General features: G+C 47.7%; 1 protein-coding gene across 4 annotated transcripts; it reads left to right on the top strand.

The window, feature by feature from the left end:
• The first annotated feature begins 83 nt into the window (after nucleotides 1-83).
• YDJC (YdjC chitooligosaccharide deacetylase homolog) lies at nucleotides 84-27,498 on the top strand. Of its 4 annotated transcripts, none has more exons than XM_059713480.1 (6): nucleotides 84-171; nucleotides 1,335-1,513; nucleotides 13,963-14,122; nucleotides 19,862-19,961; nucleotides 22,406-22,583; nucleotides 24,999-27,498. In XM_059713480.1, the coding sequence occupies exons 2-6, from the start codon at nucleotides 1,350-1,352 to the stop codon at nucleotides 25,345-25,347; spliced, it is 951 nt and encodes a 316-aa protein (XP_059569463.1). In that variant the 5' UTR covers nucleotides 84-171; nucleotides 1,335-1,349; the 3' UTR covers nucleotides 25,348-27,498. The 4 variants fall into 4 exon arrangements, with proteins under 4 accessions (XP_059569463.1, XP_019334458.1, XP_019334460.1 ...); XM_019478913.2 differs by lacking the exon at nucleotides 84-171 and adding an exon at nucleotides 193-1,136; XM_019478915.2 differs by lacking the exon at nucleotides 84-171 and adding an exon at nucleotides 193-980.
• The last annotated feature ends 55 nt before the right edge of the window (nucleotides 27,499-27,553 follow it).

A 27,553-nucleotide genomic window follows, 5' to 3' on the forward strand; every position in this document is an offset into this window, starting at 1 on the left:
CCGCGTCCTGGCAGAGCCGGCTCTTGCCGCCCGGCCCGCGGAGGCCAGGCCTGCTATCCCCCCCGCCGGCTGCTTCCCGGGCTCGGAGCCCGGGCCCCGGAGCGGAGGCGCCCACCGGCCCGCTCGGCCCTGCGGCGGCTCCTGGACGCGGCGGCCGGCGCTGCGCCATGGGTGAGTGGCGGCGGCGGCGGGGGGAGGCGGCGGGGAGCGGGGCCGCCGGCTGGAAGGTGCCCGCCCCGCCCCGTGCAGCCCCGGCCTCGGCCCCGGCCCCCGGCGGCCCCGCTCCCCCCGCCGCAGGGCTGCCGCTCCCCGGGGCTGCGCCGCTAGACACTTCCTCCTTGCGCTGGCACCGCCGGGCAGCCTGCTCCGCCGGCCCCGAGCCGGAGCAGATGCTCAGCTGCTGTGGAGCCGAGAGGAGGAGGCCTAGCACCCTCGCTGGGGGCTGAGCCGGGCTTTGGCGCTGCCCGAGCCAAGCAGAAAACCCGTCTTCCTGCGTGCAAAACGCTGAACAAACCTCACGCCGCCTTGGGCAGCTGAAGTGCAGCGACAGGCAAGTGCTGAGGAGCCTGGCACAGCCCCCTGCGCCCGCTCTTGCTCCCGGGGCTTGGACCCCAGTGGGGGAGAGGGTCGGTGAGCACCGTGGGGGTCCACGCTGTCTCCTTTCTCCCATTTTTGAATATGAAACCTTCCCAAGTGTTGCGTCTGGCAAAGTCTGGATGTGGGAAAGGCTCTGGTTGTTTCTGTGATGCGACTTCAGACCTCAGCGCGCAGGGGACCTCGCCAGGCTGGACTGCCACTGCGAGCCAGCTATCCAAAGTCAGTCACTGAACCCGAAGCATGTCTTGAGTTGCTTCTAGGAGGATTGTCTGCCGGCTGCATTTGTGGTGGTCGCTCCTCGTTAGATCCTGTAAAGCGAACTGCTGGACCACGGCAGTAAAGGGATTTTGAACCCCTGAGCTACCAGCCTTTTAAATCGACATGTAAGAAACTAACCTTTCAAACTGGACAAACTACATTTAATCCGGATACGTGCCACAGATTAAGGACAATCCTTCCCTCTCTGCAAAGAAAAGTGAACTAGGGCCATGTTGCACTGGAGGAGGGGCAGAATATTATTTGCAAGAGCAGCAGTTATGGTAAAAAATAGAAGTAATACATACTGATGAATATATGCATAGTTGTAAACAGCTAAGGTGGAGCAGCAGATGTAGTCAGAGACTGATTTACTTTTTGATTCATCCAACACCTGAGCCTGTTGTTTCCTGGTTCCTCTTAATCTGCAGATTAGTCACAGCTTTGTTTTTTATTTTTCTTCTTTGCTTTGCTGTTGTCAGGGCTGACCCATAAGGATGCTCCAGGGCAGAGTGAAGCTAATAGTAACTGGAGATGACTTTGGCTATTGCCCATGGAGGAACCAAGGCATCGTGGAGTGTTTTCTAGCTGGAGCAGTTTCCAACGTTTCTCTTCTAGTCAATGGCAGTGCTGCAACAGATGCAGCACAGCTGGCAAGGAGGTGAGCTACTTACTTTAGTCCTCTTTGTTTGTCTGTTGCCAGGCCATATGAGCAAAGCTAAGCCTGTAAGATTCAGGGAACACCTAACATTTCTAACCCAAATGGGAAAACTAAAAAGTTTCCCAGGCTTATGCACGGGAAACAGGCTCTAATGCACCTTTACTGACAGCATGTTCAAAAAACATTGTTCTGCAAATGTTGCTGTATACGGTTCTTCTTCCCATGGTAGTCCCTGCTCTGCACTTGTTTTCCTCCCAGGCCCAGAAGGTAGAAGGCCACCTAACCAAAACGTTATTCTTTTGGTGGCTGCAATGTGGGTTAGTCGGTCTTTCTCTTTTCAGGCTGCTTTAAAGAGACACAATGAGAATAAAAGTCCATGCTGTGAAAAGTCCCTTACCTACTGAATTGCATACACTCAAGATTTTTAAATACCTTAAATGCTAACAATGTCCCTCCTTTTGCTATTTGTGTTGTTTGCTTATTGTTTGCATGTTGTTTGGATTAGTTGTAGAATGGAAACTAGCCTTGTTCCGGCCTTTTGTTTTCAGGAGCTAACACAACCCCTGCAGTGCCTAAACTGCAAACTTACACATGGGAAATTTCAATCTCTCCTACTTAATTTTTTCCCTCCCAAAAAGTATTGAAAATATTCCTGTCCACAAAAGGCTTTATAGAACCACTCATCAAAAACACAGGTGCTAAAAGGAGCTGGGGGCTTCAGCTACCTGACTTATTTTATGCACATATTCTTGACTCCTGAAGGGGCTTTTTAAGGGAGCTGCTTTGCAGCATATCACATGGCTTCCTGAACTAACCCAGCAAATCATTTAACGTGAAGCATTGCTTGTAACTTGTGTAGAAGGTAAAACCAAGCTTCTACCTCAGCTCCAGCCTGCAACAGGTGAACTTTCTTGAGAAAGCAGCTCTGAAACCTGGAAGATGAAATTATTTAGTGCATCAGAAGCAGCTCTTTATGAACAAGAGAGCAGTGCTGGGTCTGTGGTTGTTCAGACCTGGCATCCCACTCCCCCAAGTCCAGTTGTTCATGAAGGGTGCCTTTATACCAGCTGCTTCATGCTAGTCCTCTGTGTGTGTCTGCTTATGAGGGTGTAGACAGTCTGTGTGATGTACTTCACTTGAGTTAGGTTGTAGACTGGCATTTCCCCCCCTGGATCTGGTCCTCATGGGCAGTGCCCAGCTGGCAGACCTGCAGCCTAGTCTCTGACAGCCACAGCCTGAACACTGCAGAGGTGACACTAGTGTGGGCTTGCTGCTCATGTCTCAGCCCAGACTTGGGGACCATCTCGAAGAGGGCCTTCCTGCAGGGGCTGCCTGTAAGAGGATCTGGTCTTGGAGCCAGTCTGCCTGTGGCTAAGAGGACTAGACATGACATGCCCTCTGTCTGCCCAGTCCAGGTGAGTTTCCGTTACAGCAGCCACGTGCAGGGAATAGACCAGGAGCCCTTTGAGACACCTGCCTGCCCATTCCTCCTCTCCTTAGCTTGGTCCAGTTCTCCTCATGCACAGTAGAGGAAGGATGTGGGGTGCACAAGGGCAGGGAGAACAAGGGGTTGTGGGATTGTCACTGGAAGACTTCCTGTATCTTCAGCCTGCAGCACCTGGTGAGCTCTGAGCATGTGAGGGTGCAAGTGGGGTAGGCAGAGGGGGTTTCTATGTAGCAGTTCAGTGGGTTAGGGCAGGGGGCAGCTTGGGATGTAGGTCCAAGAAGCACATAGTCCTACCCTGAGAGGAGATCCCACCTCCAAGCAGGTTAGGGAGAAGTTGGCGTGTGCGGATGTGTGCACGTGGGGAGGGAGATGTTTAAAATCTTGTCAAAAATACATTTAACAATACAGACAAGCAACAAGATTAAGCTGTCACTCCCCCAAGATACAGACACAACTCACAGCACTTGAAACCCCAAAGCTCTGGCTGCTATTAGAGCCATGTAGATCCCCAGTCATTGGCAGGTTTTTAAATATAGAATCCACCTGGCCTAGTTTCTGGTTTCTATATTGAGAAAGTAGGCCATGTGACTGCACTTCAGAGCGGCGTCTTTGAATCCAGGTCACAGCATTTATCCTGCGTGCTGAGTGCCGTGTTCTCAAAGCAGGGCTGGAGGGACATTTTGCAGCAGAAACTATAGTCCTCTCCTCCCTTCCCTTAGTTGGGGAGGGGGATGGGGTTCCTTTGGATCCTACAGATGTGTGAAATAGATTTAAAATAATTTCTGAGAATACAGGCCCAGCAGCTTTGGACATATATGAATGCCAGATCCTGCACATTTGAGTTACTTCATCCAGTTTTACTATCCCTATTGAATTCACAAAGTTACTCGTGCATAAATATAAATTGGAGCACAGTGTTTATAATCCTCAGATGTGCTAATTCCTGGCTGAGAGCCTAAATTCAGGTACTGTTTGTGTCTGTTGCCACAATAAATGTAGCATCTGATTCTGTAAGCAATCTCTTAATTCACCGTCGTGACTGAGATGCTAGCTCCTCTATCAGAAAGGTCCAGGCTAGCTTTCTGTTGTAAACCTGATTTTAAATATACCTGGAGGCTGTGGACTTAAAGGGTACTTATAGACAAGAAACGAGGCTGCTCTGAAATGTTGAAATGACAGTGTTGGAGCAGGCTCAGTTAATCGAGTCTGCGGGAGTGTGGTAATTACCACAGTCCAGCAGAATCCAGCGTCTTGTGTATCAGTGTTCCCGTGCTTAAAAATGGCGGTGGGGGCATTTTAACTAAAGCTCATCAAACAAGCTTTAGTTAAAGAGACCCTGCCGCCATTCTTAAGCGTGGGGATGCTGATGTATGAGATGCTCTGGGCATGTTAATTAGAGCAGTTCTTGGAGCTGCTCTAATTAAAGTCTCTTCCCTCCACTCCCCGCCCAATCCTGGAGCATATGTATAGTGCCCGAAGACTCTATTGGATTCCTGCTAAAATATCTTTTGTCACCCCATGCCATATGCAGGCCTTGCAGAAAGGAGGACAAGGACAGAGACACTGTTGTCTTTATCATTCCATATTCACTCAAGTTTGGGGGTTTTGAATTTGAGTTGAAGTATGAATTTTAAGGCTTTTCAACTTTTGAGACATCTACAGCATTCTCTCCTGGATTCATTTCTCTTTGTCTTGTATTCACTCCAAAATAACTAGCGGATACCTACAACTTTGCAAGGCAAACTCTGTTAATCAGGTACAAATAAATGAGGGTACTTCTCGGACTGTTGACTTTTCACAGTCATCTCTCTTAGGCATCTCATTGTGTTGTGACATACTGGGAATGAAGTCCTTTATTCTCAATCTTTATTCCTCTTTGTGCAATGCTGTGGTTTTGTTTATAGGTCATCCTAGACTTCACTCCATCAAGACTTCATAGGCCTCTCTGGGGGCATTGCATGTTGCTCTATGATCTGGTTGGGTGACTCAGCAGAAACAAGGCAGCAGTAAGCAGATTTTTATAACAGCCAATAAAGCAAAATATATATAAAGCACATCATAAACCTTCCCCAGCTTTCACCACCTGGGTGTGGATCTTTGCCTTCTTGCAGACACTACCACAACAGCCATCTGTATAATGCCTTCCCTGAGCACCCAGTCAAGGATATTAGAGTTGCCTGGGAGCTGGCATTGCCCTGCACCCTACTTTGGATATATGCATGAAGGTATCCAGGAAGTGCAAGGCTACAATAAAGAGTTGCTCTAAGATGCCGCTGAATCTGCACGTATCCTTTAGAACTGCATGATCAAGACTGCTGCAAAGTCAAAAGCTTTAAATGGTGACTCAAGGGGATGGCTTAAGTTTGTACTAAGTGGCAGACCTGCCTCAAACTAGTAGCTCAGGATGTGTGGACGTATTTAGACAATCTGTACCATGTAGACATGCAGATGGCTTCCATGTTCCTTCAAGCATGTGCAGTCTTTGTAGATCAAAGAGTCGACATTCCTGTGCACAAGGTAGGGCTGCTGTGTGTGATCTGGATTTTGCTGCCTTTGCATCCACAGTGAGAAGGACTCGGGGGAATATCAAGTCTCCCCAGTTTCTCCCACCACCGCATTAGAGGACAGTTCCTCATTTGTGATAATCCCAGTTTGTACAAGTGGAGTTTTGTACCAGCGCTGCGTCTGTGCCATGGTCTGTAATTCTCATGCTCTCAGGGCTCTTTAGCTTAAATGTGTGCTCTCTTTTGCATTCTGTACTGTACAAAATGGTAATCTGTAGGCACAAGTGAGGACTTTAAAAAGATACCTGTGAAGAAATGAAACTGTTCTGTTAGCGTCAAAAGAAAGCTAGACCCTGACTGCTTCTGCAATCAATGTGTTCAAAGTCTGAACCTTTTCCCTGTTTGCTCCCCACTTTCATCTCATCCTGCTTTGAATATTGGCTTACACTCTCACGTGGTACCAGCTGGGGGCAGCCCCACAATCTCAAGTGGAAGAATGAGTTTTATTTTGTTTTTTGTCCCTGAAACACTTCAAAAGCACTATGAAAGCAGGGTTAAAGGGTCCCTGATGAATCAACTACACTTTGCTGCCTAATATTACCTTTCAATGAAGGTCAAATGAACTGGCCTTGGAGATGCTCTAAAGATGTCACTGAAGAGAAAGCTTCCGTAGTCAACGTGGTGTTTAGTAGTTTTCATTCTATAACCGGTCGGGGGTGAGCAAGTACTGTATTGTTCTGATTACAAGTCTTTTCCTTTCCCTTCCACAATGAACCGTAACAATTGCTTTCAACGTATACACGGGGTCAACTTACACTCTGAAATACATTTGAGAAACAGAGGTATATCATAGTGTTAAAGGAAGTTCCTTTGCTAGGTTTGCGTCAGCACCATGCTGTGTGGCTGCTGGGACAGCGCTTGCATCAGAGCAGGAAAGAGCAAGTGATCAGAACAGAGCTAGATATATGATTTACAGAAATAAATGTGTCAGAGGCAATCAGTACGGAGGGAGAGGAGTGGCCAGGAGTAAATGTAGACAGGAAATTGGAAGGTTGTGCCTGCCTGCCAGAGCAGGGGCGTGGACTTGTTGCCCCTAGAAGCTCCTTTCAGTTCTGTGTTCTGAAAAAAAATCCTCAGCACCACCTTGAGTGGAGTATCAGCCTGTGAGTCCTATAGTTCATGAGAAAAGGGAATCCAGACATCCTATCTTTAATGGAAATATCCAGCTCTCCCCCTATGTGTTTTTCAAAGTGCTTTCCTCATCTTTTTGTTAGAAAGCTTGACTGTGATGAACCACTGACACCCCTTCGAGAGTAGAAGTTCAGACTCATTCCTGCTCTTCATTTTTCTGAGGAGCTCAGGTGCCGCACGGCAGTTATATAGAGTCCAAAGCCCTTGCCACAACTGGGAACACTTCAAAGAAGAGTTCTAACCAGGCCACACTTAGTTGCCAGCTGTGTTTTTGCTTCCTTTCCCATCAGTGCTAATTGTAAAGCAAGTATGCAAACAGTGACTTCCTTCTGACGTTCTTGCTTCACTCTGACTAATCTAGAGGCCTTTCTGATACTCTTGCCACACTGACTGTTAAATCACTTGGCAGTCTCTTCCTCAGTGCACTTGGACCTCTCAGGGTTTGAGTGAATGGCATAGGGTCTTGTCTCCATAACAAATTGCACCAATTATACCTCCTAATGGAGACAACTTAAACCAACAATGCAGTGCTTCATTTCCCCTGATGAAATAAGCCTGTAAAAATACCCCTTTTCTGGGGTAGGCTACATCTACATTCTTCTAATATATAAACATTATAAAAGCCCCCTCACATCCTAAGCAACATCACTATACTGGCAAAAGTTCTTAGTGGAAGCTAGGCCTAAGAGTGCTGCTCTCTGCAGAAATAGCTCTGTAATCAGCAGTAACAGGACATGAAGCAAGGACAGATGCATGACAGTTAGATGTGGTGGTTGATAAAAGATAATCAGATTTTACAGTTTGCCCCAGGATAGCAGCAGCTCTAACACTTACTTAACTCTGATTTGCTCATTTATGCAAACTTGCTGATGTTGCCCATCATGGAGAAACCCAGAGGTGCTCTGCTTGCATCACTTCTTTAAAGCACAGCACAGCACCTTTCCCCACCTTGGACATTTTGCTGTTTACAAAGGCTTGGTAGTTGTGTGAGGTTATTGATATTGAAGTCAGGGAGCTGGTTATTACATCCTTACTTGGGATCCAAGCCAAGGAGCCTAGCCAGGTGGTGGTTCCAAAGATAATGATACACAGGAGATGCTGAGGGTGGGTCTGCTCTCACTTGCAAAGGAAAAGGAAAGAACTCATACAGTGCCATTATTTTCTGATATGGAAATAGGGGCAGGTTCTCTGTGGAAGGGCTCAGTAGCTTACCCTTCAAATTCCTTGGTAGAAACCAAACAACTGAAGAAAGCATTCCTAAAGGAATAAAAACCAGGTGTCACGGTGGGCTGGCTGGCATGTGGCTGGTTAGGTGTCCATTGCAAATGCAACACGGACCTATTCCGATAAACTGATTGATGTCAGTAGAATTATGCACAAAGCTCCCAGGAACGAGAATACAGCAACCAAGTGTATTTTGGATAGTGCATGTACAGTAGAACTGGACCATTCATAGCTGGTGGTTCACAACCTGCAGCAGGTTGCTGAATTAAGGAGCTTCTCTTGCTTCCGAAGGTGCCTCTTTCTGCCTGGAGCTTGACAGACGTCTTGTCCAGATGTTTGCTGTGGTTGTGAGTCTCCCCCTGTATTATTTCACAAACCATCATCTTTGTAGGTGTGTTGCAGTATAGTAACTGCATCTAGGGGTAATATTTCAGCAAAAACATTTGCACTAAGGACCCAAGTTGAGGTTATTCCTCTCGTTCACACTTGCTGTAAGGCATTTTCTCTTCCCAGTCTCTTCACTTGTAATGAGAAGATGGTTTGGAGGCTGGTGGCTGCTCTGACAGCTTGCTTAGGAGAAGCTGCTGGACCCTGTTTCATTGCTGAATATTGACAATCTGCTTGGTGGGTGCAGAACGCATGGCAGATGTGTTCAAAGAGCCAAAGCTCTTTACCGCAGAACTGCTGAATATGTGCCCACATTTTTGGAACTGGTGACTTTGGCTTTGCCTATCGGAAGTTGGTTGAAACCTGATGTTGCCTACCTGCTGTTTCTCTGCGCAGGTCCAGAGAACAAAGCCAAACACATTCACGTGAGCCTTCATGTGCTGATCATGTCATAGTGCTTACTGCTTAACACTGGGCAAAACAGAGACCGAGGGACTCCCCAGTTCCCTTGGGAGACTGCATTTAATACCTTTTTCACGTTTCTATATTCAAAGCCCTGGCCAGTGATAGCCATCACAGCAAAGCATTCACTGTAGACATTGCTGTTCTGCTTTGCTCGAACTATTAGAATGACTGGCAATTCTGAATGACACTGGTTTCAATTTGAGCTAGTGATCAGATATGGCTGTGTGCGCTCATTTTGCACCCACCAGTAGGCAAGGTGGCTCCACCCTCACACAGCATCTTCTTATCAGCGTGTGGTTCTTGAACTTGCTGAATAATGTGTGACAGGGATCAGGAAGAGTAGCCCATCTCCCATGGGGCAGTGTAGATCACTGCCAAAATGCCATGGTGGCTGCTTACGTTTTCTGTCTATTTTAGTTAGTGTCTGAGAACCTGTGTCCATCATGCAGGGAGTGTCAGGAACTCATTTTTCATAACACAACGTCCTGCAGAGCATTTGTTGCTGAGCATATGCAGGAACCAGCACTAAGTGGCTCGTTATGTCCCAGAGAAAATGGACGCAGATTAAGGAAGGTAATAGTCAGCTGGGGAACACCTACCTGTGCGCTGCAGACCTAATTCCTGCATTCCTGCTCCACAGCCTTTGCTGCATGTCTGTTCCCTGTGAGCCTTGTACTTCGAATGAAATGCTTCTGTACAGGCACTTTCCTAAGCATTGCATTTTGTTCCACAGTTTTGAATTCTGTAAAAGTTGGTCACTGTTACACTTGATCCATTGCTCTTGGGAGGCTGAAGAGTTAGAAATCTATTCGATCAGAAAGGGCAGAATTTATCTGCTTGATAGAAGACATATCAGATATTCAAATGATGTTAGCCAAAGCCTTGAAACACATTATAAAATTACAACAAGAGTCTCCTTTTACAATGAAAACAAGGCGAGCTCTCTTAATGTTTTCTCATACTTGACATTCTTGAACCCTTGTGCTGGTTCGGTTGGCTTCTGAGCCATTCCTTCTCCCAGGCTAATGTTACAACCATGTAGTTTTCAGACTTCATGGTGCCCAACACCTGTCTGGGAATGTATTTCAGTAGTTTGTGTTCTCCTTGAAACAGCTTCCATAATACTGTTTGTGGCACCACCTAGACACTCATTCAGTGTCCCATTGAAGCAGGATGCATGGCCTCAACTGTTTTTCCTCTACTCCCCACCAGATAACATACAGGAAAGTGGGTTCATAGTCAAATATTTCCATCTACCAATTCCTGCTGATAGCTGAATCATTTCCTGTCAAACATTAGCAACCATAGTGCAAGCAATGCCATCAGCTTATAGTCAGAGCTGCCGAGTGACTCAGTAAAAATCAGCTCCCTTTGAGTCTTTGCAGAATAAATTTTGCTTGGTTCAAGCACTCCAGAGACTTAGAGAGTCCCTGCACTAACACTGACAATCCTGTTTACCTGAGAAATTAGGAGTATGGTAAAATGCTTAATAAAACACTTTGGTATCAGCACTTGACAATTAGGCAAGCCTTGCATTAAAAGAGAAGGCCCACTGGGTTAGAATTGAGACATGCTCAAATCATTCAGGTTCCTTTGGTGAAAAACCCCATAAAATGTATTGAGCAAGTAAATTGAACCCAGCTTGATTGCAGTAAAACAACTAAAGCCAAAAGGCAGAGATTAGAGTTTAAAAAAAACAAACAAAATTAAACCAATTTTTCCTGAGCTGTTTTGCTACATTTAGCAAACGTCTAGAAATTCATAATCACAAAGTGGGCCAAGGAGTACTGTGTCCAGTTTTGAGCTGCACAGTTTAAGAAAGACGCGGACAGATTGGGAAAGCTCCAGCAGAGAGCAGCATCAACTTAGTAGAAGCCTGGGAAGCATGACTTGAGGAAAGGCTGAAGAGCTAGGGTTATTTACCAGTAGTCTGGAGAAGAGAAACCTGAGGGGAGGTTTAATAACAGTCTTCAAAGACCTGAAGGACAATTATAGAGGGGATGGAGATAGACTATTCTCTGTGGTCATAGGGGACAGGACTAGGAGCAATGGCCTCAAGCTACAACAGAGCAATTTAGTTTGGAGATTAGGAGGAACTTTCCAACTATAAATGCTAGAACAGGCTACCTAGACAAACTGTGGGATCTCCATGCCTGGAAATGTTTCAAGAGCAGGTTAGACAGATGCTTGGCTGGGATGGGTTACTTAGGGATGTTGAGGGGGCTGGACTAGATGACTTTGGGAGGTCCCTTCCAGTCCTACTTTCCTATGACCCTAAGTGATGAATTGTATTTCACAGAGTGAATTGAATTGCAGAGTGATGAATTGCATTTCACAGAGTGATCAATGTAACTGGATCTATGATATTTCTTTCTGCTATAAGTGGCTGCTGATCTGGAGCCCCAGCAGTCCCTGCGTTGCGTGGTGCAGAAGGAATGAAAAGAGCACAGCTTTCATAGTGGGAATTAGTGGCACTATCATTTCTGCCTTGGAGGCAAGGCAAAACTGCCAGAAGCCAAGGAGCAGCATGAGGGGGGTGAGAGGTTTTACTCAGTGGGCGCATCTACACGCGCAGTTAATGCAAAGCAATCCACTTCAGTACATATTGTGCTGGAGTTCATTGCTCCCAGGTGCCACATTTATACAAGTGCCTAAGACCACAGTATGTTGAGCTGGGTTGGAGCCGCCCCAGCTTACAGGGAATCCAGGGGGTCAGCCCCCAGCCTAGGGCTGCTCCGACCCATGCTGTGGAGGGGCTGGCTGGGGCAGGAGGGTGCTTCAGGGCAGGGCTAACCAGCAGGCAGCCCCTGCAATGACGCACCCTCCTGCCCCAGCCAGCCCTGACAGTGTCTACATGTGCATTGCTGTGCAGTAAATAACACTGTCGTGGGATAGTACTTGTATTTACAAGTGCTAATCTATGACAGCATTTATTAGTTAACTGCAACCTAATAGGACCACATGTATGAATGTGGAGACTTTACTGTGGAGCTAATTAGGCCGCTCCACAGTAAACATATGGCGTAGACGTGCCCAGGGAGGCCCAAGATGCATGGACTGACCCCAGCATTCCCCACTCCCCTCCTCAGGCTGTTCTGCAGGCTTTGACATCTCTTTCCTCACAACTAGGAAACGCCCATCTGGCAAACCTTACCAAATTGCCACTATTAATATTCCAGGTGGGAGGAGTGCAGGGGTTGGGAGGTTCAGAAATCAAACCCTGTTGCCTTCCCTGCCCCAGTGAATGTCTGCGTACAGCTCCTCTGCTGATTCAGCTGCACTGGGGTTAGCTGTGCTGAGTTTCCTGTTGTAGAAGCTGCCTATTCCAGGAGATATTTTTAGTGCCAGATCAGTTAAGCCTGTTCAGAGCAGGTGGCTGTAACAGCTGCTGGAGCCAGAAAGCTGTCTACACTAAGGCATCCAGTGCTGTGTCCACACTAGCAAAATAACTTGCAGGCTCAGAACTGGCCCATACATTTTTTTGGAGCTCTCTGTTCTGTATTGGCATGAGAAAGGCAGCCTCCCTAGAATAGCCCTGGGGGGTAGGGCACTTGCAAACCCCAGGGTCTAGTCCTGGGTCTACCATTCTTCCACCAACCAGTGCTCTGTCCACCAGGCTACTGGGTTTTCCAACGGGTTTCTCTGCAGCCCTCCTGTTGGGACTGTTCCACACTATAATTTATATTTACTGTCTCAAAGACTTGAAACTGGGTCTCCCATGTTTCAGGCAAGAACTGGCACCACAAGGCTCCTGACTTCGTCTCTCTCTCTCTGAATAAATTATGTACCCGTTGGATCACGAAGTAAAACAGCCTCAACAAAAGGGAAGGAGAGAGAGTGAAAAAGCATTACCCCCAAACCCCAAAAACCATTTCTCAACAACTCTTTCATCAGAGCTGCTGTGTGTCTGTGAACAGTTTCGGTTTCTACAACTTTGATTTCAACATTTTCCAACAACAATGGAAAAAATCCTGGCCAGTTCTTGGCAGGAAGCACCAGGGAGCCCAGAGCTGGGGCACTGGTAGGCGTTAAATATGCTTGGCTATGCAGGCCTCCTTGCTGCTTAATGTCCTCTGACAAAGGGATGCCATTCCCATTTAATGTGACTTTTCCACGTTGTGACTGACACAGTTAGCTTTAAGCTGCTGTCCATCCGGCAGCTTGAGGTTAGGAAGGTGCAACCGTGAGAGGGCTTGTGCCCTGATCGAAGACAACCTTGTGACAGCAGCAGTGGAGAGAGGCACTGCATTCATCCTTCATTTCCCCTCACCTTTCCTGTGTCTGCCAGAGGCCAAGGGGAACCTCCATTCAGGAATCTGTTTGGAAGAAACACCAAGGCAGCCTTTCAGCCAACTCCTTAGGCATAAAGAAAATAACCAAGGTTGTCAGCACCTGCAGTTCCCATTGTGCATTGTCAGGGAAGCCATAAACACTGAGCAAGGAAATGCAGTGGTTAATATGAAGTATCTCCATAAAAAGCTTTAAGAGGAGTCTGATCCACTGGCTCTTGTTGGGTTTTTTTTTAAACCACAGTTGCTGAGTCAGACCTTTGGGGTTATTTAACTCCAGGCTTTGCACTTATGTTCTGCCAGCACTTGCTGTAACCTGCTGCTGTAATTTAGGGATGTGCTATTTTGTACAGCTCTGTCTTTGCTGACCAGTCACCCGTCCTTCCTGTACATCAACAGGGGAGCTGAGCACCTGGCTGCAGTTCCCAGGCCAGCCTGTTGAACTGCATCACCCTTAAATCTGTCATTATTTACCGCGCAGCTGTAGCTTGTGCTGTTACTGTAGCAGCCACATGTGGCATGCACGGCCTATAATTGGATACTGCCTAAGGGCAGCTTAAACATAAGCTGTCAGGCAAAACTGAAGTACCTCAGAAACACCCATCCTTAACATAGGAGCTACCCACTCTGGAAGCCTGGCTGTTGTCTGTGCAAATAGAGCTGGTAGAGTTACAGTAGCGCTGACTTTGACTGAGGTGCTTTATGGCTATTGTTCCTGCTCTTCTGTTTCATGGGATCCCAGGTGTGCGAGATGCAAAGCACCTCAGCACAGGATTGTTCCCCCTAGGAAATCAGCTACTTTGCTTAGTGTTTTTCTAGGGGAGCAGTGACAATGGATGGAAAGAATGAAGCCCCTCTCCGTCAATCAGTTCAGCTCCTTGAATGGTGCCTCACTGACTGCAGAGCAGGCAAAGCTCACCTGGCATGTTTTTCACGTTGTAGGCATAACATCCCAATTGGCCTGCATGCCAACCTCTCTGAGGGCTCCCCAGTCTGCGAAGTGCTCAAGAACAACTCCTCTCTGCTTAATGAGGACGGGTTCTTCCACGGAAAGATGGGGTTCCGGATGGCTCTAGCAAAAGGCCTCCTGAAGATGTCAGAGGTAAGAGAACAAGGAATGGGAGCTACCCACAATTTTCTTGGGCACCCCACTCCCTGAAATTGTTTTTTGCCTTTTCATTCATGTCACACACAATAATTTATTCCAGGTCTCAGGTCAGGCTGAGCCTCAAGCCAAACAAAGTCCATATTGTGGACTATTGGTTTGTAGTTGAGCGGAAGCATGGCAGGTAGGGGTGCACTGATAAAGATTTTTTGGGCTGATACCGATGGCCCAGCGGCTTGGAGAGCAGTGTCCAGTTGGTAAATCTGTTGGGGAGGAACGGGTGGGGGGAGGGAAGGAGTGTGGGGGCACAGATCAAGGCCATCATGGTGAGGGAGGGAGTGAGGCTGGGGCAGGGGCAGGCACTGCCCAGCCAGGGTGGGGTGGGGCATGGGACAGAGCCACAGGTGGCTCGTCCAGGGGTCGCAGTGAGAAGGGGGTCAGATCCCACCGCTGCGCACAGCCCTGGGGGAAGCATGGGGGTGTGTGCCCCCTGGATCTGTGTGCAGGGCAGAGGGTAGGAAAGGGGAATTGGAGGGCAGATTGATGCCGCTGCAGTGAGGGAGGGAGTGGGGCTGGGGCAGGGGCAGGTCCTGCACAGCCAGGGTGAGGCGGAGCATGGGACAGGGATGTAAGCGGCTCACCTGGGGGGCCGGAGACATGGGGGTGCGAGTCCCACTGTTGCGCGCACCCCCGAGGGAGGTATGGGGGCTTTGTGCTCCCCAGACACAGGAAGGGTGAGGGGAAATGAAGGATGAATGCAGTGCCTCTCTCCAGTGCTGCTATCACAAGGTTGTCTTCAATCAGGTCTTGGCCACTGGGGACAATCTGGTGAGGGGGCTGCAGGTCCTTGACCACCTGGGTGACAGTGATCATTGCCTGCTGGAATTCACCGTCCAGCGCAGGGTGTTGAGGGCTTACACCAAGACTAAAGCCCCTGACTTCAGAATGGCCAACTTCAATGAACTTAGGAGATTAGTGGGGGAGGCACTGAGGGCCCAAAAGGTAGAGGATATGGGAGTCCATGAGGGATGGTCGTACCTTAAGGGGATGATTCTCCAGGCTCAGAGTGTGACAGTCCCCAAGAGAAAGAAGCGGGGTAAGAGTGCTCTGAAACCCCCATGGCTTAGCAAAGGCATTCGAGAATGCATGAGGGCCAAAAGGGAGGCGTACACCCGGTGAAAGGGAGAGGCTGTCACCAAGGAGGAATACTCCCCTTTGGCCCATTAGGAAGACCACGGTGGGGGTGGAGCTCAGGCTAGCGACCAGGATTAAGGACAACAAAAAGTCCTCCTTCAAATACATTGGGAGTAAGAAGAGGGCACCAGGTAATGTAGAGTAATGTAGGGCCCCTGCTAGACTCAAATGGTAATCTTGTGGCTACGCCAGATGAGAAAGCCGAAATTTTTAACAAGTTCTTTGTCTCTGTCTTCTTGGACAGGGACCAGGACAGCCCTCCCACCACAGGTAGGGGTAATCTTGGGGATAGCACTGCCAGGTCTCAGGTCTGCGCAGAAGTAGTTAGGGATCTTCTGGAAGGGCTGGATGTTTTTAAATCTGTGGGCCCTGATGCCCTCCAACCATGGGTGTTGAGGGAGCTGGCGGGGGTCATTGCTGTGCCCTTGGCCCAGCTGTATGAGTGATCGTGGTCCGTGGGCCAGGTGCCCGGAGATTGGAAACTAGCTAATGTGGTCCCCATCTATAAGAAAGGGAGAAAGGAGGACCCAGGAAACTATAGGCCCATAAGCCTCACATCGGTCTTGGGGAAAATCCTTGAAATAATTATCAAGGATCACATCTGTGAGGGGCCAGCTGGGGAGATCATGCCCAGGGGAAATCAACATGGGTTCATCAAAGGCAGGTCCTGCCAGACCAACCTGATGGCCTTTTATGACCAGGTAACTACATCCCTGGATGATGGTGTTGCCATGGACGCAGTCTTTCTGGACTTTAAGAAGGCCTTTGACACTGTTTCTTACCCCATTCTCATTAATAAATTAAGCGACTGTGGCGCTGATGCCTACACAGTTGGATGGGTCAAAAATTGGCTGATGGGGCGCACCCAGAGAGTGGTGGTGGATGAGTCGTACTCGACCTGGCGGGATATGATTAGTGGGGTTCCCCAGGGCTCGGTCCTGGGGCCTACACTGTTCAACATCTTCATCAGCGACTTGGATGAGGGGGTGGAAAACACGTTGTCCAAGTTTGCCGGTGACACCAAGATGTGGGGAGAGGTAGGCACGCTCGAAGCGAGAGAGAGGCTGCAATTAGACTTAGACAGACTACAGAAGTGGGCGGATGGTAATAGGATGGAGTTCAGTGTAGATAAATGGAGGGTGCTGCACCTGGGGAGAAGGAATTCACAGTGCACATACAAGCTGGGGAGCTCCTCCTTGTGAGCACAGAGGCAGAAAGGGATCTTGGAGTCATTACTGACTCCAAGATGAACATGAGCCGCCAATGCCAGACTGCAGCCAGCAAAGCCAACCGCACCTTGTCGTGCATCCAAAGATGCATTTCAAGCCGTTTCAGAGAGGTGATACTCCCCCTCTACGTGACATTGGTCAGGACACAATTGGAGTACTGTGTCCAGTTCTGGGCACTGCACTTTAAAAAGGATGTGGCCTGCCTTGAGAGGGTTCAGAGGAGGGCCACCCATTTGTTTGGAGGGCAACAGGGCAGGCCCTATGAGGAGAGTCTGAGGGACCTGAACCTGTTCAGCCTTAGCAAGCGGAGGCTGAGGGGGGACCTGGTGGCTGCCTACATACTCGGTAGGGGAGATCAGCAGCAAATAGGAAGGGCTCTATTCCCCCCAGCAGCACCTGGGGTGACGAGGAACAATGGCCAGAAGCTGCTGGAGAATAGGTTCGGGTTAGAGATTAGAAGGCACTATTTCACTGTTAGGGTGGCTAGGATCTGGAACCAACTTCCTAGGGAAGTGGTCCTCACTCCTACCTTGGGTAAATTCAAAAAGAAGTTAGATGAACACCTGTCTGGGGTCGTGTGATCCCACCGTGTGCTCCTGCCAGTGGCTGGGGGTCAGACTAGATGATCTTTTCAGGTCCCTTCTGACCCCTAACTACTATGAAACTATGAAACTATGAAGATGTGTGTGTGGGTGGGGTGCTGCTGTGGGCTGGGGTCAGGTGGTGCAGGGCTCTTCCAGGTCGGGGAGTTGGGCCATGGCTGCGCTCGGGGTGGACAGCAGCAGCACTGGCAGGGTCAGGGGAGGCTATGGCAAATGTTTGGGATGACTATTGTTCCCACCCCCAATGCTGCTATCACCTGCCCTGAGCGCAGCCCTGGCCCAGCCTCCCACCAGGAAGAGCTCGGTGCAGCCCCAGTGCAGGGGCCTCGATCTGCCCCCTCCCATGCCCCTTCCCTCCCCCTGCCCCTTCTCCCCAGCAGACTTTCCAGCTGGATGCTGGTCTCCAACTGCTCGGCTGCATTCCTGGCCCTGTGCGTGCATGTGGCATTTATCGGCAACATTATCAGCCCCAAAAAGCCTATTGCTGATAATGTCAATTTTCCTTTTATCGGTGCCGATAAGATATGGACCAATATATCAATGCACCCCAAGTGGCAGGCATTCTGAGCTGTATCCCTAGTTCTGCCACTGACGTCCTGCATGACCTTGGGCAAATCATTTCCCCTCTCCTTGTCTCGGTTTCCCCATATTTTGATACGTTATAATCACTTCCCTTGGGATAGGGAGGATTTCTGAGAACTAACTTCTGCAGGTACCTGGAGATCATTCTAGGCAAATGCTGTAGAGGTCCATATTGGGATTCGTTAGGCTTTGCTTTCATTTACTTGATGAGAAACTCTGCATCTGATAGCTGTCAGTTTGAACCTTCAGAGTATTTTAAACACTGGGGGTTGGTGGCTGAGTGCCCAAGCTTATCATCCAATCCAGGCAGGATTTTGGTGGCAAGTGAAAGAACGTGTTATCTCTAATCCAGCCCTCAGTGATCATTTTGGATCACAGAATCGCTACACAGAAGATGCACCCAGCTATGCTCAGCGAGAGGCACAAGACTGTATTTATTAAGCCACTGCTGTGCCTTGGTCATGATGTATGTGGAAAGGGAAGGTGGGGTCACTGCCAAAAGCAACATCCTTGTATGATGTTTAGGAAAGGCTACAGGAACAACATTTGAGAAGAGGCTGCAGAGCGAGCCTGAAGATAAAGTTGGTTTTGGAGACTTCTGTCAGGACCAGGGCCTAGAGGTGCACCATTACATCTGTCCATATTGTATTGGCACCAATAAAAGGAAAATTGACATAATTGGCAATCAGCTTTTTTTGGCTGATGTGGCCAGTAATGTCGCTGATAAATGCCGTGTGCATGTGCACAGCCACAGCATACATGCGGCCAGGAATGTAGCCCAGCAGTGAGGAGAGCAGTGTCCAGCCACTAAGTCTGTGGGGGGGGGGAAGGGGTGGTGCAGGAGGCAGATTGAGGCCCCTGTAGTGAAGGAGGGAGTGGGGCAGAGGCAGGGGCAGGCGTTGCCCAGCTAGGGCAGGATGCAGGATGGAACTACAGCTTGTCTGGGGGTCATGGTGGGGTCAGGGGAGGGGGTGGTCCACCACTGCACGCAGCCCTGGGGGAGGCACGGGGTGCGCGTACTTCCCTGATCTGTGCGCAGGCTGAGGGTGGGTTGGTCGCTGCAGGCTGGGGCCAGAGGCTATGCCAGGCTCTTCCCGGGGGCAGGGGGTGAACCAGGCTGTGCTTTGTGTTTGGGTCAGGCAGGGTGGATTGGGTGGTGGTGGCTGTCCTAGGAGGGGTGGCTAAAGTGAATTTAGGGGTGGCTGTAGCCCCCCACCCCCAGTGCCACTGCCACCACCCACCCTGACTTGCCTGACCTGAGCGCAGCCCCGGTCCAACCTCACCCTCCACCCCCCTGCTGGGTAGAGCCAGGCACAGCCTCTGGCCCCAGCCTGCGGTGAGCAGCCCACCCTTGCCCTGCGAACAGATCTAGGGGACACAAGTCCCCCATGCCTCTCCCATGGGTGTATGCAGCAGTGGGAGCCATCCCTACGCCCCACAGATGAGCCATGGCTCTGGCCCATGCCCTGCCCCGGCTGGGCAGCCCCAGCCCTGCTCCCTCCCTCACCATGGGGGCCTTGATCTGCACCCCGCCACACCCCTTCCCTCCCCCACCCCTTTTCCACAACGGACTTACCAGCCAGACTGCTCTCCATGCTGCTGGTGTGCATATCAGCAATTGGATTGGTGTTGACTGATATGGCTGGTCAACAATCGGCCTTTGGTATTGGCCCAAAAATCTTTATCGGCGCACCCCTACCATGGTGCTCTCACGTGAAGAGGTGCACAGACAGAAAGGGAGGTTGCTCCTACCTTACAAGGGCTGCTGGGCTGAGAACCTCAAAGTTGCCTTCAGGATTTGGACGCCCGTTTCCCATTCTTTTTACTTTATATCCCAAACCCCAAGGCATCTTTGATAATATTAGTCTCCATTTACAGTGCTAGGCCCATTTCTGTCCTAATCCCGGGAAGCTAATGGGAGCTGAGGGCCTTCAGTTGGTTGTAGGACAGATTATAGGGTCAGGACCATTGCCTTCAATGGCAGTTGAGGGAACCTCCCAGGACTAGGTCCTGTATGAGCAGTACAAGACAAGGGTCTCCCAAACAGACCTCTTACCAGAGCTGTCCTGTTCTTTCTGCTGTACTGACCACTCTCTCTTTCTGCCCCCACTCCCATCTCCATCATGTAGGTGAAACAGGAGCTAATGGCACAGCTTGACCTGTTCCGTGAACTGACGGGTCACATACCACACCACATGGATGGACACCAGCATGTCCATGTTCTTCCAGGTAGGATGGGGCCCATGTTCCTCCCAGCCCCAACTGATCAAAGATAATTCTGCTCTGAGTAAAGACACCCTCTTCCCTCCCCCCAGCTCAAAGCTTTGTGAATGAAAAGCTACACAAAGCTGTTTGGTTCAGTAATACAGCATCAGATGTTTCCATCCCGCCCAATGGGAAATTATCCTTCCTGTGCCAGAATCAGCGGCTGTTGGTTCAGCATTTTCCAGTGTCTGATTCCTAGAGTGAGACATACCCTCGTTTGGGCTGCAATGTGAATTGTCAGTCTCCCCCTGCTCTTCCCTGCCTGAGCTGCAGTGGGAGTTCAGGCATCTGATTGACCACATTGAAACGGGGGCGGTCACAGTGGTATTAGGTTTTTTTCCTTTTTTAAAAAAAGTTATATAAAAATGGGGCATTTGTTTCACCCACATTAATAGCATCAGGCATCTAGGATGACTGTGCTCAGTGGTGTCATGTGTAGAGGAGTCCCTTCAAGCTTTTAGATGGATCTTTATAGGTGTGACTGGCAGCAGGGTGTCTAATTTCCATTTGGGTATTTGAAAATCCCATTCCTCCACTATTTCCAGTGTCTCTGTAGAGACCTCATTTTGTGGGTTATGTGGGAGTTTAGATTAGATGACCAAAATGGCCCCTTTTCAGCCTTAAATCCCTTGTATCAGTTAGACTCAAGCCATAGGTCATTCTGCAGCTTCCTGCAGCAGCTTTTCTACAGTCAAGTCACAGGGATGGTATTCAGCATGCATTCTGTCCATTTGGCCCACAGAGGAGTAAATGTGAAAAAGGGGTATGGGTAGATGTGTGTCTGGGACGGAGGTTACAGCATCTCATCTTCCACTCTCTGTCAAAGCCAGGCCGCGGGAGGTCAGGGGTCCATGAAGCAGAAGTGTGGAAGGAGGTGGGAAGATATTTTCTGCTGCATATTTCCCAGATAGGCCAGTGTAATAGAGATTAATAATACGGCTTGAAGCAGGGTGGGGGAGATTTACTGGTCCCCTCCCTACAGAATGACCACAGACCTGCCTAATAATGCCTGCTTCTAATCAGACACCACCATTAATATCAGATTTCATTAGAACAGGAATAGCTTACCAAGTTATGTTTAGAAAAGATGTTACTATGCCCCTCTTTCTCCCACCCCTGCATGGCCAAGATGACTGGAGGCAGGTTATCTACTGCTAGAGTTCAGCAGACAGTAAGTGTCAAACCCTGGGAAGTGCTAACGCCCCAGAGCTCAGCATGGAGATACTCCCATGTGCTCACATGCACTTCCGATGCTTTGGTCTGACCTGTTCATCCACCCCGGCCATGGGCTGGTTACTGCAAGTGAGCAGGAAATGGAGGACAGCAGCTGAGAAGAGGTTTCCATGCCTGCTAGTTTCCCGTGGCAACAGTAATGGATCAGCTGTATCTCACTGAACGACACACATGGGCCCACCTGGCAAGGGGCCACAGAGCTGCTATTTCTAGGGTGTGGAATTCAGAGCCCAGCCTTGGGCCTCCCAGCAAGGCGGAGAGTCGCAAGGCCAAGCAGGGGTCATCTTTCATCCAGGCCAGCAGAGATTGCAGGAGAGCGCGTGCTGCATTCTGGACAGATCAGCTCCCTGCAGCTTCAGCATGCCTCAGTGGGGTGGACACCTTTTTAAAGCAAATAGGTGGGACTGATATGGAAAAGTGCAGCAAGGGCCAGCTTGTGCCAGCGAGGCCATGGAGTATGTGAGGAACAACATCATGAGCTGCATCCGACGCAAAGAACCTCTGCAGTGGAGCCTGTGCAAGATCACAGGAAATCTGGTGAAGTTTTTTTAACTAAACCACCCCTGCCTTCCACGTCCCTAGCACTTTCCCTCCCTCTGTCTCAGTGGGGAAGTCATTGACAAATGGGGTCATTGAAGCAGAGGTGTGAAGTGACTTGGCCAATATCACACAGTTGGGCAGTGGCAGACCCCAGGTATCTGGGCCTGGACTTGCTTCATCAAGACCACAGCAGCCCCTTGACCTACTGTGTTTGGGGATTTCTTTTTAAAAGAGTATGGACTCTGCTGGCTAGAAAAACACACCATGCTCTGAACAACACTAGAGGCTCAGCTCTGAGATTAATTAGTCTCTCAGCCCTTGGTCCAGAAGGCCTTGGTTGAGCCACAGACATCATGTGATTTTTTTCTCAAGGGGCAGTGACTTCTGCAGACTTTGAGGGAGTAATAGATCAGGTTCCCTGGACACCACATCTTGATGGAAGGGGCTGTAAAATGAAATTATTGAGACTCCTTCACACATGAGGAAAGCAGGTTCAGGGGAAAGAAGCCACATGGGATGGTATTTTTGAGTGGGAAGGAAAAGACCCCTACAAGTTACTTACTTAAAGGAGAACCAATCCTCTAGTCACCATATTTCTAATGGCAAATGCTCTCTCTCTCTGCTTTTTCATGTAGAGGTCAGGCACGTGTTCGCTCAGGTATTAGAAGAATACGGCATCAAGTACACACGTGTTCCGATAGAACCAGGCCTTCACAGCTGTGACTGGATAGAGCCACCACTGATGGATTTTTATCTGGGAGTAGAACAGGATTCCTTTAACACGGTCAATGTGTTTACAAGGCATGGAATAAGGTAAGGCAAATGCACCCCTCTCCTACAAACTGGTTCCTGGTTGTGCCTTTCCAAAGAGATTCAGGATGGCTACTGCACCAGTAGTTTTAGTTTGTAGTTTTGTTTGAAAAAGGGTAACAGTTCTTATCTGAGAGTTCGCTCCTTTCAGAGCACCAGAGTCTGTTTCTTAGAGGGCCTTTATAATGAAGTTGCATTGGTTTCTTGTATTTAGCACAGCACAGGATGCTAGATTCTTCACCAATGTGAAGGTTTTAAATAGATGATTTATGTTACAGAAATAATCCTTTTACTTATTGAAGGATTCCAGAAAGGCTCTAAGTACCACTTGAGAGACTTGTTAAGAGACAAGTCTGCATTGTTACTAGAGGAGGAAGATGATAAGTTTGTACATCAAAGCAAATGATAGTCAACTAATCAGACAATCTGATTAGCATCCTATCTCTGGCAATTACTAATACCAGGCCCTTCAGAGACAAGGGCATCCCCCTCACCCTAATAAAGCACTTAAATATGCAGTGTTTTTCCAAGAAGAAATGTTTCCTTCTTGACCCTTGCAGGCAATCTTCATGCACTGTGACGCATGAACTTTTATCATTCTTAAAGTCTGCTTTAATTTGTATCCTGTGGGGTTTTTTTTTTACTAATTTACCACATCTCGGACACCAGTTTTGTTGAAAACTCTTCCCTCCGAGCTGCATTTTGTCATCACCAAAGCGAAGCAGAAACTTGCAGATTGTACTGGAGCAACCTACCCCTCAGGCAGAGGACTAGGGAGGTAGGGAAATCACTTTGGGGTTTACCCAGAAAGTATCCTAAAATAAATGTCTCTCATAATAGACATCAGGTAGAGATTGAAGGGAAAGCTAAAGAGGGAGAATCCCTGCCCTCCTCCATTCGCCCTCCACTATATTGCAGAAGACGACAGCTGGCATTTTCCTACCTCCGGAGGAGACTTTTGCTAACAATTTTCATCTTCTCTGGATTCAGGGGCACAGGCAGAACCAGAGGCACTGGTTTACTTGCTGAAGACACTATCTTGAATGCAGCACTAGCTTGTCACTGCTGACTTACAACCTCCACAGCACCGCATGGTGGTGGCATGCAGCACTGTAGCCTCCCACTGAGATCAGTGGGAAACCGCGCTACCTCCACTGCCTCTTTTTTTCCTCAGCTGCCCAGAGAAGGCTGAATGGGGCAAATGGTTATAGAACAAATACACACAGAAGAAAACAGTTACAGAAAATTGGATGGAGAGTGAGTAGGTGAAGCCAAACCAGAGGTTTGTGAAGTAGACCTATAGTAGGGCCGGCTCTTCAGAGCAGAGTTCCCTTAGTGCAGGTCTGCCCTGGATATGACTTGATAACTGGGGAGATTCTATGTTTGTGGGGAAGTAACACTGCATTGTCAATTTAATCAGTTCCCAGTTAAACACACATTGATTATTTCTGTCCTGGAAACGCTTTGGTTTTTCCCTGCTTCTTCACCATCAGCAGGAAAAGAGATGCTGAGCAACAAGGTCCCTGCTCTGTCATACATAAGCGTTGTTCCACTTCTGCCCTCACTTACATCTGTCTCGCCCCCTGGTTTACACAGGGACACTTCATGGGAGAATTTGGCCCTGCTGTTGGAACTTAGCAAGCAATTCTACTGAAGATGTATGAGAAGGAATGATCTCTAACTCAGTTCCTTTGCTGTGTTGGCTCTTCAACAGCAAAAGCCAGTTGTTTTGTCCTTTGGGGAAGCAATTCTGAATCCCTATTAGCTTAAGGAATGGCAAATTTCTGTGCCAAGAGACATGATCAATAGGATGTTTATAGGGAAGCAGTTCTATTTCTGGGAAAGTTTCCATTTTACATAATCACTTTTTGGAGTAAAACCATTAGCACTAACATTGATCTTAGAAATAACCATCACCCGTTTTGTTGATTGATTCAGTTTTAGTATATTTTTACTGGAAGTTCTATTATTTTGATATATGAGATACCATAGAGGTTCCCAAATTATCTTCATTCCTCCTTCCCCAATTATTAAGTGGGTCTGTAGCCTATGGTTCCTAAGCTACAGTTGTACCATACCACATTTATATGTTTGAAATTCAAAGCAGCGGTACAGAAGTTGACTTAATCAGGGCTGTCTGCAGGACTGCAAACTGCTGCGCTAAATGATGTTACTCTGTGGATATTAATAAAATGCATCAAAGAAGTTATCTCATTCAGTGTAGAGCTTTAGTTTTGATTAAATGTTTATTTCAATGTTTATAATCAAAGAGAGAATTTGAGATAAAGACTTTGTGTTTTTTAATGTCTAATACCACAGCTGAGTTTCATGAAACATTTCAGTCCTGATCCTGGGACATTGTGACACCTTCCTGAGTTCTGTTTATTTGCACTAACTTTTGTATTTTTTCCCTTGCAGATGGCCTGACATTTACATTGGTTTGAGTACCATGGGCAAGAACATGTCTGTCAATAACATTCAGAGTGCCATCAGTACTGTCCTAGCAGCTTTCACTGCCAAGGAAAGCCCATCTGCTGATGCCAGGCCATTTTCACATCAAGAGGAACAAAGCAGAACAGTAACCATTGAGCTGATGGTACATCCAGGGTACCCCAGCATCCCTCCTGTTGGAGGTTGTGGAGAAGGACCAGATGATTTTTCACAGTCATGGGAACGCTTGCACGAACTCCAGACTTTAATGAATCCTGAGTTACAAAGCTATTACAAAACAAGAAACATTGAGCTTTGTGCATTTAAAGATCTTTAAGCAAATGAGAACATACAGATATGTTTGTACTTTGCAAACTTGTAGCTGACAGTGTATTAGGAAGCTAGGCCAGTTACCACTGTTTGCGTGTACCACCCTTGAAGGATGATGGGGGCTGCAAATGGACTGGCTGCAGCATAATTCAGTGAGATCAGGAATGCCTGGACTCTCCAAGGCACCTTCTAGCAATATCACAGAGCAGATATCCCTGTCAGCTTTTCAAGCTACTGCAGCCAGTTTGAAAGCAGCGGATTTCTTTTGTGCAACCAGTTCATTCTATACCAAGATCTGACCTGGAAACCAAATTTCTGCAGCTATTGTGACAAATAGCACAAGCACCATGTCTATATTTCCTGAAAGCTTCAGTGAACAAACAGGGATTGGTTGCAATAAACAACAAGCCTGGAAAGCAAAAACCTGTGCATGACACTGCTGGCCTGGAGTAAAGGCCTGGTAACTTTGACAATTCCAGTTTGTAAAGTACTCACATATATACAGATTGCCCCATTCTCTCTTCTCATAGCATCTGATGAAATAGGTTGTTGCCTGTGAAAGCTCATGCATCTCTGAACCAGATAGTTTCTGATTTTAGACTGACAGGGCTAAGCACCTCTCTGCATGCTCCTTTCATTCTTTTACTGACACTGCCTGACCCTTTCCAATGCCTACGTGATTAGAGAAAAGCTTTTTTTCAGACTATTTCTTCCATCAGAGTAATTAGATTGTTTTATTAGATTATTGATACCCTCACTTGTACCAAATATAGGTAGAGTTACTGTTGCTTCTATTTAAGTTGTCTCTTGGCATTAAGCCTTCAAAAGTAACTTCAGGGATAGCACTGGATAACTTTACACGAACAGCAACTGTTGACTCATCTGCTGTTCCACAGTACTTGTTCTCTGCAGCAGTCCCCATTGAGTTTTCATGAGCAATTTGCCAGGATGTCCACTTGCCAAACAGGAGGGGAGTCTGAGGTTTAGAGAAGGGAGAAGTAAAAACCAAAATGAAAGAAAAATTTGTGACAGCTATACAAGCATTTGAATTTCAACAGCATGTACTACAGTCAAAGTTGCATAGGGATTTTTAAAAATGTAACAAATTACTGGTCTGTGACCTGAACAATTCTCCTTCAGGTTTTAGATTTTCTATGGTTAGTTTCTGACAGAGTTAAATAGTTTAATTCAAGCCTGTTTTACTCAATTGTTCTATGACTTATCAAAAAATGCACTATTTTCAAGTCTGACCATCTTTTCTTTCCTTTGTAATTACTCAAACATTCCAACAAGGCTTTGATATATCAGGAAATTGTAACCATTTGGAAAATAATCTGTAGAAAAAACAAAGTTTACAAGTGTTTGCTCAGACTACGGCTGCACACATTTGGCTCTGAAAAGGCAAACTTTGGCTTCTGCTAACACACTGGAAACGTCTAATAACTATGGAAAAATACGGAATACTAACTTTTATATATTAAGCAATTCTCAGATTGTTTCATGATATTTTTTACCAACTCTCTGCCAAGTCCACAGGTGTAGAGTTTTCTGCCCCTGATTCTAATTAGTTTCCAATACAGCAAGGATTTCCACAATGGTTGACACAAATTAACAGAAGGAACTGATTTGTAGCATATAATTTCTCAAACTTAACTTTATGGTAAGACTAGGCTTTCCTTTGGGCAGTAAAGTTTACAGGGTGTTCACTGCAATAAAGCTGCATAAAAGAATAGGATTGGAGCACTGCAGCTGTCAATAAGTGCAGGCCAGGTGGTAAAGCACTGTTAGAAGTTTGAGCACCACCTAAGGGTGGTGATATTTTTCACATGCAGTAATACCCCTGAAGGCAATGCAGATTATCTAAGACTCTCCAATTTTATATAACATGAGCTTGTTTTGCTAAATATCGCTTTTGTTCTGTTTAAATGAGCACTTGTATTCAAAGCTGTGAAGTTGCTTGATCACAATTATCAGGACTTCCATTACTTTTTCATGTATTGTACTTTTATCTGTGTTCATTTGCTGCTTCCTTCACACTATGACTGAGCACTGTGAAATCTGCGTGACTGTGGCCTTACAGTAATTCAGTTTTAAACTGTGAACATTAGTGTCCATATCTTTTTAATAAACAGGACAAAGCCCAGGCTTTTAAAAACCAGATGAGAGTTTAAAGCAGAGGTGGGTAAAATACTGCCCATGGGCTGGATCCAGCC

Source organism: Alligator mississippiensis, chromosome 10, assembly GCF_030867095.1.
Source record: "Alligator mississippiensis isolate rAllMis1 chromosome 10, rAllMis1, whole genome shotgun sequence".
Taxonomy (NCBI): Eukaryota; Metazoa; Chordata; order Crocodylia; family Alligatoridae; genus Alligator; species Alligator mississippiensis.

What these genes read in the sequence shown, in the direction of transcription:
- YDJC (XM_059713480.1), top strand. Translation starts at nt 1,350, where the DNA reads ATGCTCCAGGGCAGAGTGAAGCTAATAGTAACTGGAGATGACTTTGGC. An exon ending in GCCTCCTGAAGATGTCAGAG is followed by an intron (nt 14,123 to 19,861) that starts GTAAGAGAACAA and finishes TCCATCATGTAG; the next exon opens with GTGAAACAGGAGCTAATGGC. An exon ending in TTTACAAGGCATGGAATAAG is followed by an intron (nt 22,584 to 24,998) that starts GTAAGGCAAATG and finishes TTTCCCTTGCAG; the next exon opens with ATGGCCTGACATTTACATTG.